Source organism: Oncorhynchus nerka, linkage group LG12 (assembly GCF_034236695.1).
Source record: "Oncorhynchus nerka isolate Pitt River linkage group LG12, Oner_Uvic_2.0, whole genome shotgun sequence".
Classification (NCBI taxonomy): domain Eukaryota; kingdom Metazoa; phylum Chordata; class Actinopteri; order Salmoniformes; family Salmonidae; genus Oncorhynchus; species Oncorhynchus nerka.
The window spans coordinates 611,332-622,145 of NC_088407.1; the positions used below are offsets into that span (position 1 = coordinate 611,332).

Consider the following 10,814-nt stretch of genomic DNA (forward strand, 5'->3'; position numbering starts at 1 on the left):
ACCTGGAGAGAGACAACACACACAGACACACACCTGGAGAGAGACAACACACACACCTGGGGAGAGACAACACACACACCTGGAGAGAGACAACTGGGGAGAAACACACACATACCTGGGGGAGAGACAACACACACACTGAGAGAGACACACACACACCTGGAGAGAGACAACACACACCTGGAGAGAGACAACACACACCTGGAGAGAGACAACACACACACATACCTGGAGAGAGACAACACACACACCTGGAGAGAGACAACACACACCTGGAGAGAGACAACACACACACCTGGAGAGAGACAACACACACCTGGAGAGAGACAACACACACACACACCTGGAGAGAGACAACACACACACACACCTGAGACAAACACACACCTGGAGAGAGACAACACACACACATACCTGGAGAGAGACAACACACACACATGGGGAGAGAGAGACAACACTGGGGAGAGACACACACACCTGGAGACAGACAACACACACACATACCTGGAGAGAGACAACACACACACCTGGAGAGAGACAACACACACACACACCTGGAGAGAGACACACACACACCTGGAGAGAGACACACACCTGGACAGAGACAACACACACACCTGGAGAGAGACAAACACACACACACCTGGAGAGAGACAACACACATACCTGGAGAGAGACAACACACTCACCTGGAGAGAGACACACACACACACCTGGAGAGAGACAACACACACCTGGAGAGAGACACACCTGGAGAGAGACACACACACACCTGGAGAGAGACAACACACACACATACCTGGAGAGAGACAACACACACACATACCTGGAGACAGACAACACACACACATACCTGGAGACAGACAACACACACACCTGGAGACAGACAACACACACACCTGGAGAGAGACAACACACACACCTGGAGAGAGACAACACACACACCTGGGGAGAGACAACACACACCTGGAGAGAGACAACACACACAGACACACACCTGGAGAGAGACAACACACACACACACCTGGAGAGAGACAACACACACACACACCTGGAGAGAAACAACACACACACCTGGAGAGAGACAACACACACACACACCTGGAGACAGACAACACACACACCTGGGGAGAGACAACACACACACCTGGGGAGAGACAACACACACACCTGGAGAGAGACAACACACACACATACACATACCTGGAGAGAGACAACACACACACCTGGAGAGAGACAACACACACACCTGGAGAGAGACAACACACACACCTGGAGAGAGACCACACACACACCTGGAGAGAGACCACACACACACCTGGAGAGACAACACACACACACACCTGGAGAGAGACAACACACACACCTGGAGAGAGACAACACACACACCTGGAGAGAGACAACACACACCTGGAGAGAGACAACACACACACACACCTGGAGAGAGACAACACACACACATACCTGGAGAGAGACAACACACACACATACCTGGAGAGAGACAACACACACACATACCTGGAGACAGACAACACACACACATACCTGGAGAGAGACACACACACACACCAGACAACACACACACACACCTGGAGAGAGACACACACACACACCTGGAGAGAGACAACACACACACCTGGAGAGAGACACACACACACACCTGGAGAGAGACAACACACACACACACCTGGAGAGAGACAACACACACACCTGGGAGAGACAACACACACACCTGGAGAGAGACAACACACACACCTGGAGAGAGACAACACACACACCTGGAGAGAGACAACACACACACCTGGAGAGAGACAACACACACACCTGGAGAGAGACAACACACACACACACCTGGAGAGAGACAACACACACACCTGGAGAGAGACAACACACACACCTGGAGAGAGACAACACACACCTGGGGAGAAACAACACATACACCTGGAGAGAGACAACACACACCTGGAGAGAGACAACACACACACCTGGAGAGAGACAACACACACCTGGAGAGAGACAACACAAACACACCTGGGGAGAAACAACACACACACCTGGAGAGAGACAACACACACACCTGGAGAGAAACAACACACACAGACACACACCTGGAGAGAGACAACACACACACCTGGGGAGAACAACACACACACCTGGAGAGAGACAACACACACACCTGGAGAGAGACAACACACACACCTGGTGAGAGAAACACACACACCTGGAGAGAGACAACACACACACACACCTGGAGAGAGACAACACACACACACACCTGGAGAGAGACAACACACACCTGGAGAGAAACAACACACACACCTGGAGACAGACAACACAAACACACACACACAGACACACCTGGGGAGAGACAACACACACACCTGGGGAGAGACAACACACACACCTGGAGAGAGACAACACACACACCTGGAGAGAGACAACACACACACCTGGTGAGAGACAACACACACACCTGGAGAGAGACAACACACACACACACCTGGAGAGAGACAACACACACACACACCTGGAGAGAGACAACACACACCTGGAGAGAAACAACACACACACCTGGAGACAGACAACACAAACACACAAACACACACACACCTGGAGAGAAACAACACACACCTGGAGAGAAACAACACACACCTGGAGAGAAACAACACACACCTGGAGAGAAACAACACACACCTGGAGAGACAACACACACCTGGAGAGAGACAACACACACCACACACACCTGGAGAGAGAACACACTCCTGCTCTGTACTAAAACTACTACGCACCCTCTTCGTCTTGGTCCGAGTCCTCTGAGTTGTCTGAGTTGGGAGTCTCCCTCCAGGCTGGTCCACTGTAGTCCTGGTTGTTCCAGAGGGGCAGATAGCAGCTTCTCCTGGCCCTGAGGGGCAGCAAGCTGGGGGCCTGGGCCCTCTCGAGGTGGACTGGGTCTGGGATTAGGGCTGGGTCTGCTGGATGGGATCCTGGGTCTCTCTCTGGGTCTGGTTGGGCTCCGTACCATGGCAGTCTCTCCACCTCCACCCCGGGAGTCAGCCCCTCCATCCCCCCTTCGTCCCCAGCCACCTCCACACTCACCAGCCTGTAAGTCCTCCCTCCTCCCCCCTCCTCCTCTACAGACTCCCCGGGTGAAAAGGTAACATGTCGTAGCTGAGAGCCACACCGGAACACGTTCCTCTCCACCAGACGGTTGAGGCTGGGGTCAAGGGTCACACGCAGCCTGAAGACGGAGAGACAGGAGAGACAGAGTGAGGAGGAACGCAGTACACAATGCCGGAGAAGGAGATTTTAGGGCTAACTACAATAAAAACTGCAGCTAGCTAGCTGGGCTAACTACAATAAAAACTGCAGCTAGCTAGCTGGGCTAACTACAATAAAAACTGCAGCTAGCTAGCTGGGCTAACTACAATAAAAACTGCAGCTAGCTAGCTGGGCTAACTACAATAAAAACTGCAACTAGCTAGCTAACTACAATAAAAATGCAGTAGTAGCTGATATTAAAAACTGCAGCAAGGTGGGCTATTTGCAGCTAGCTAGCTTTTACAATAAAAAAGCTAGCTAGCTGGGCTAACTACAATATAAACTGCAGCTAGCTAGCTGGGCTAACTACAATAAAAACTGCAGCTAGCTAGCTGGGCTAACAGCAGCTAGCTGGGCTAACTACAATAAAAACTGCAGCTAGCTAGCTGGGCTAACTACAATAAAAAAACTGCAATATAAACTAGCTAGCTGGGCTAACTACAATAAAAACTGCAGCTAGCTAGCTGGGCTAACTATAATAAAAACTGCAGCTAGCTAGGTGGGCTAACTACAATAAAAACTGCAGCTAGCTAGCTGGGTTAACTACAATAAAAACTGCAGCTAGCTAGCTGGGCTAACTACAATATAAACTGCAGCTAGCTAGCTGGGCTAACTACAATAAAAACTGCAGCTAGCTAGCTGGGCTAACTATAATAAAAAAGCTAGCTGCTAACTACAATAAAAACTGCAGCTAGCTAGCTGGGCTAACTACAATAAAAACTGCAGCTAGCTAGCTGGGCTAACTACAATAAAAACTGCAGCTAGCTAGCTGGGCTAACTATAATAAAAATTGCAGCTAGCTAGCTGGGCTAACTACAATAAAAACTGCAGCTAGCTAGCTGGGCTAACTACAATAAAAACTGCAGCTAGCTAGCTGGGCTAACTATAATAAAAACTGCAGCTAGCTAGCTGGGCTAACTACAATAAAAACTGCAGCTAGCTAGCTGGGCTAACTACAATAAAAACTGCAGCTAGCTAGCAGCCTGGAAGCAGATGTGTTGATGTTCCTCCAAATCTATTTGTTTTTTTATCAAACCATCCTGCCAATATTAAGCTAGGGGTCAGCCTTTTCACTTTTGGATGAAAAGCGTGCCCAGAGTAAACTGCCTGCTACTCAGTCCCAGATGCTAATATATGCATATTATTAGTATATTTGGATAGAAAACACTATGACGTTTCTAAAACTGTTTGAATGATGTCTGTAAGTATAACAGAACTCATATGGCAGATGAAAACCTGAAAAAAATCCAACCAGGAAGTGGGAAATCTGACGTTTGTAGTTTTTCAACTTATTGCCATTACAATATACAATGTCTGTGAGATCGTTTTGCACTTCCTAAGGCTTCCACTAGATGTCAACAGTCTTTAGAACCATTGCTTTTCTACAGACAAAGGAATTCTCCGGTTGGAACATTGTTGAAGATTTATGATAAAAACAACATACAGATTGATTCTATACTTCGTTTGACATGTTTCTATGACCAGTAATATTACTTTTTGGACTTTTCGTCCGAACTTTCGGATGGACTTGCACGCGCGTTTGGATTTGTTTACCAAACAAAAGGAGGTACATGGACATAAATGATGAACTTTATCGAACAAATAAAACATTTATTGTGAAACTGGGATTCCTGGGAGTGCATTCTGATGAAGATCATCAAAGGTAAGTGAATATTTATAATGCTATTTCTGACTAATGTTGACTCCACAACATGGCGGATATTTCTTTGGCTGTTTTGGTCTCTGAGAGCCGTACTCAGATTATTACATGGTGTGCATTTTTTTAAATCAGACACAGCAGTTGCATTAAGGAGAAGTTTATCTAAAGTTCCATGCATAATAGTTGTATCTTTTATCAATGTTTGTTATGAGTATTTCTGTAAACTGATGTGGCTCTCTGCAAAATCACTGCATGTTTTAAAACAACTGAACATAACACGCCAATGCTAGCGGAACCGGACAGACAGTAACCTGGTCCAGTCAGACAGACAGTAACCTAGTCCAGTCAGACAGACAGTAACCTGGTCCAGTCAGGTCAGACAGTAACCTACCCACCATACAGTCACTGGGCTACTGTACCCACCACCATACAGTCACTGGGCTACTGTACCCACCACCATACAGTCACTGGGCTACTGTACCCACCACCATACAGTCACTGGGCTACTGTACCCACCACCATACAGTCACTGGGCTACTGTACCCACCATACAGTCACTGGGCTACTGTACCCTACCCACCATACAGTCACTGGGCTACTGTACCCACCACCATACAGTCACTGGGCTACTGTACCCACCACCATACAGTCACTGGGCTACTGTACCCACCACCATACAGTCACTGGGCTACTGTACCCACCACCATACAGTCACTGGGCTACTGTACCCACCACCATACAGTCACTGGGCTACTGTACCCACCACCATACAGTCACTGGGCTACTGTACCCACCATACAGTCACTGGGCTACTGTACCCACCACCATACAGTCACTGGGGGCTACCCACTACAGTCACCCTACCCACCATACAGTCACTGGGCTACTGTACCCACCACCATACAGTCACTGGGCTACTGTACCCACCACCATACAGTCACTGGGCTACTGTACCCACCACCACCACCATACAGTCACTGGGCTACTGTACCCACCACCATACAGTCACTGGGCTACTGTACCCACCACCATACAGTCACTGGGCTACTGTACCCACCACCATACAGTCACTGGGCTACTGTACCCACCACCATACAGTCACTGGGCTACTGTACCCACCACCATACAGTCACTGGGCTACTGTACCCACCACCATACAGTCACTGGGCTACTGTACCCACCATACAGTCACTGGGCTACTGTACCCACCACCATACAGTCACTGGGCTACTGTACCCACCACCATACAGTCACTGGGCTACTGTACCCACCACCATACAGTCACTGGGCTACTGTACCCACCACCATACAGTCACTGGGCTACTGTACCCACCATACAGTCACTGGGCTACTGTACCCACCATACAGTCACTGGGCTACTGTACCCACCACCATACAGTCACTGGGCTACTGTACCCACCACCATACAGTCACTGGGCTACCCACCACCATACAGTCACTGTACCCACCACCATACAGTCACTGGGCTACTGTACCCACCACCATACAGTCACTGGGCTACTGTACCCACCACCATACAGTCACTGGGCTACTGTACCCACCACCATACAGTCACTGGGCTACTGTACCCACCACCATACAGTCACTGGGCTACTGTACCCACCACCATACAGTCACTGGGCTACTGTACCCACCACCATACAGTCACTGGGCTACTGTACCCACCACCATACAGTCACTGGGCTACTGTACCCACCACCATACAGTCACTGGGCTACTGTACCCACCACCATACAGTCACTGGGCTACTGTACCCACCACCATACAGTCACTGGGCTACTGTACCCACCACCATACAGTCACTGGGCTACTGTACCCACCACCATACAGTCACTGGGCTACTGTACCCACCACCATACAGTCACTGGGCTACTGTACCCACCACCATACAGTCACTGGGCTACTGTACCCACCACCATACAGTCACTGGGCTACTGTAGTCACTGGGCCTGTACCCCACCATACAGTCACTGGGCTACTGTACCCACCACCATACAGTCACTGGGCTACTGTACCCACCACCATACAGTCACTGGGCTACTGTACCCTACCCACCATACAGTCACTGGGCTACTGTACCCTACCCACCATACAGTCACTGGGCTACTGTACCCACCACCATACAGTCACTGGGCTACTGTACCCTACCCACCATACAGTCACTGGGCTACTGTACACACCATACAGTCACTGGGCTACTGTACCCACCACCATACAGTCACTGGGCTACTGTACCCACCACCATACAGTCACTGGGCTACTGTACCCACCACCATACAGTCACTGGGCTACTGTACCCACCACCATACAGTCACTGGGCTACTGTACCCACCACCATACAGTCACTGGGCTACTGTACCCTACCCACCATACAGTCACTGGGCTACTGTACCCACCACCATACAGTCACTGGGCTACTGTACCCACCACCATACAGTCACTGGGCTACTGTACCCTACCCACCATACAGTCACTGGGCTACTGTACCCACCACCATACAGTCACTGGGCTACTGTACCCACCACCATACAGTCACTGGGCTACTGTACCCACCACCATACAGTCACTGGGCTACTGTACCCACCATACAGTCACTGGGCTACTGTACCCACCACCATACAGTCACTGGGCTACTGTACCCACCACCATACAGTCACTGGGCTACTGTACCCACCACCATACAGTCACTGGGCTACTGTACCCACCACCATACAGTCACTGGGCTACTGTACCCACCACCATACAGTCACTGGGCTACTGTACCCACCACCATACAGTCACTGGGCTACTGTACCCACCACCATACAGTCACTGGGCTACTGTACCCACCACCATACAGTCACTGGGCTACTGTACCCACCACCATACAGTCACTGGGCTACTGTACCCACCACCATACAGTCACTGGGCTACTGTACCCACCACCATACAGTCACTGGGCTACTGTACCCTACCCACCATACAGTCACTGGGCTACTGTACCCTACCCACCATACAGTCACTGGGCTACTGTACCCTACCCACCATACAGTCACTGGGCTACTGTACCCTACCCACCATACAGTCACTGGGCTACTGTACCCACCATACAGTCACTGGGCTACTGTACCCACCACCATACAGTCACTGGGCTACTGTACCCACCACCATACAGTCACTGGGCTACTGTACCCACCACCATACAGTCACTGGGCTACTGTACCCTACCCACCAAGTCATTGTGATAATGTTGCCTATTCGACTCTACACACCATCAATGTAAAAAATAAAAAATAAACACCATTTAAAAATAAATCTACATAAGACCGAATCGAGCCAGTCGGTCACATATTTGCAATTTAACTTTCCTGAATTTAACTTGCATAAACACAATCAAACTGTTTTAATCCGACTAACCTACTTCAAAAGATCTCCTGTAGGCTACCCGCGTACATTCATCCAAAGTATCATTTCAGCGCCCACACTGTGCAGCAGTCATTAGATGAATGGAAAGAGACTTACAATACAACATGTTTATTATATGTGGGAACCGTCCTTAGCAGCTCTACAATACTAGCTATCTACACCATACAATAACGTTGGGCTACTGTAGCAGTCTACCTTTCCGTTGTTCACCCTTCTACCCTCAACACTACCCAGACCCACCCACCTGCAGTCCCCATCTGTCAGAGTAGCGTCGTAGAGGCTGTCTGAGGAGCTGATGTTCTGCGGGAAATACAGACTGAAACCTGGGTCTCTCCCGTAACGCTGCACCGACAACACCCATAACCGCTCCCGACAGAGTACCGGGGTGGTGTTGGGTTGGGACGAGCTGGTGGCTGGGCGGGAGAAGGTTCTCTGTAACGGACAGCTCACCGACGCCATGTTTAACGCAAACAACAATACCGCAGTGCAGTGTGGGAACTTCGACTGACAGACAAGATGGCGGGTGTTTTCTTCTGCTTTCAGAGTCAAGTCTGGCTGACTGGATGGGTGTCTGGAAGTGGGCGTGTCAACAGAAGTGGGAGGCTCAACTGCGATAGGCGTTCCATCAGCGCTTTGTAATTGGTTAGACGGTTTTTATTGGTCCGTTCCCGACCGTCTGAAATAAGACTGGGAGAGCTGAAAGCCAGTCTATTCTTGATGGAAAATCCTACTGTGCCATTTGAACGTTAACAAAACACACAACAAAAACACCTCACTTATTGCTTAAATATGAAAATAAAAGTAATTTTGACGTCAGTGATTAGTCTACCAGTTTTTCATTTATTACAACTAATTCTTCATTATTAGGCCATTAACTCATTATGTCTTATGTTCAGCTATCACCTGATAAAACTGTGTTATGTGAATAAGGCTCTTTTTAATTACTCTTGTGTAATTGGGCAGCAAACAGCCTACCGGTTCTTCATTTACTAATAAATCTACAGCACCAGTCAAAAGTTTGTATACACCTACACATTCAACGGTTTTTCTTAGTTTTTTAAACTATTTTCTACATTGTAGAATAATAGTGAAGACATCAAAACTATGAAACAACGCATATGGAATCATGTAGTAACCAAACAAACATCAAAACTATGAAACAACGCATATGGAATCATGTAGTAACCAAAAAAGTGTTAAACAAATATATTTTAAATTTGAGATTCTTCAAAGTAGGCACCCTTTGCCTTGATGACAGCTTGCACACTCTTGGCATTCTCTCGACCATCTTCATGAGGTAGTCACCTGGAATGCCTTTCAATTAACAGGTGAGTCTTGTTAAAAGTTCATTGGTGAAATTTCTTTCCTTCTTAATGCGTTTGAGCCAATCAGTTGTGTTGTGACAAGGTAGGGGTGGTTTACAGAAGATAGCCCTATTTGGTAAAAGACCAAGTCCATATTATGGCAAGAACAGCTCAAATAAGCAAAGAGAAATGACAGTCCATCATAAATTTAAGACCTGACATTTCAAGAACTGAAAGTTTGTTCAGGTGAAGTCGCAAAAACAATCAAGCGCTGTGATGAAACTGGCTCTCATGAGGACCGCCACAGGAAAGGAAGACCCAGAGTTACCTCTGCTGCAGAGGATAAGTTCATTAGAGTTAACTGGCTCTCATGAGGACCGCCACAGGAAAGGAAGACCCAGAGTTACCTCTGCTGCAGAGGATAAGTTCATTAGAGTAAACTGGCTCTCATGAGGACCGCCACAGGAAAGGAAGACCCAGAGTTACCTCTGCTGCAGAGGATAAGTTCATTACAGTTAACTGGCTCTCATGAGGACCGCCACGGGAAAGGAAGTCCCAGAGTTACCTCTGCTGCAGAGGATAAGTTCATTAGAGTTAACTGGCTCTCATGAGGACAACCACAGGAAAGGAAGACCCAGAGTTACCTCTGCTGCAGAGGATAAGTTCATTAGAGTTAACTGGCTCTCATGAGGACCGCCACAGGAAAGGAAGTCCCAGAGTTACCTCTGCTGCAGAGGATAAGTTCATTACAGTTAACTGGCTCTCATGAGGACCGCCACAGGAAAGGAAGTCCCAGAGTTACCTCTGCTGCAGAGGATAAGTTCATTAGAGTTACCTGACTCTCATGAGGACCGCCACAGGAAAGGAAGACCCAGAGTTACCTCTGCTGCAGAGGATAAGTTCATTAGAGTTAACTGGCTCTCATGAGGACCGCCACAGGAAAGGAAGTCCCAGAGTTACCTCTGCTGCAGAGGATAAGTTCATTAGAGTAAACTGGCTCTCATGAGGACCGCCACATGAAAGGAAGACCCAGAGTTACCTCTGCTGCAGAGGATAAGTTCATTAGAGTTAACTGGCTCTCATGAGGACCGCCACAGGAAAGGAAG

General features: G+C 48.6%; 1 protein-coding gene across 1 annotated transcript in view; it reads right to left on the bottom strand.

The window, feature by feature from the left end:
- Positions 1 to 8,903, bottom strand: part of si:ch73-71d17.2 (uncharacterized) — a 104,193-nt gene extending 95,290 nt beyond the window's left edge. Inside the window, exons 1-2 of the mRNA XM_065025106.1 lie at positions 8,649 to 8,903; positions 2,790 to 3,238 (exon numbers count right to left, since the gene is read on the bottom strand). Of these exons, the coding sequence (XP_064881178.1) occupies positions 2,790 to 3,238; positions 8,649 to 8,863 (664 nt within the window). The 5' untranslated portion in view covers positions 8,864 to 8,903. The remainder of the gene's footprint in view (positions 1 to 2,789; positions 3,239 to 8,648) is intronic.
- Between the last annotated feature and the right edge of the window lie 1,911 nt (positions 8,904 to 10,814).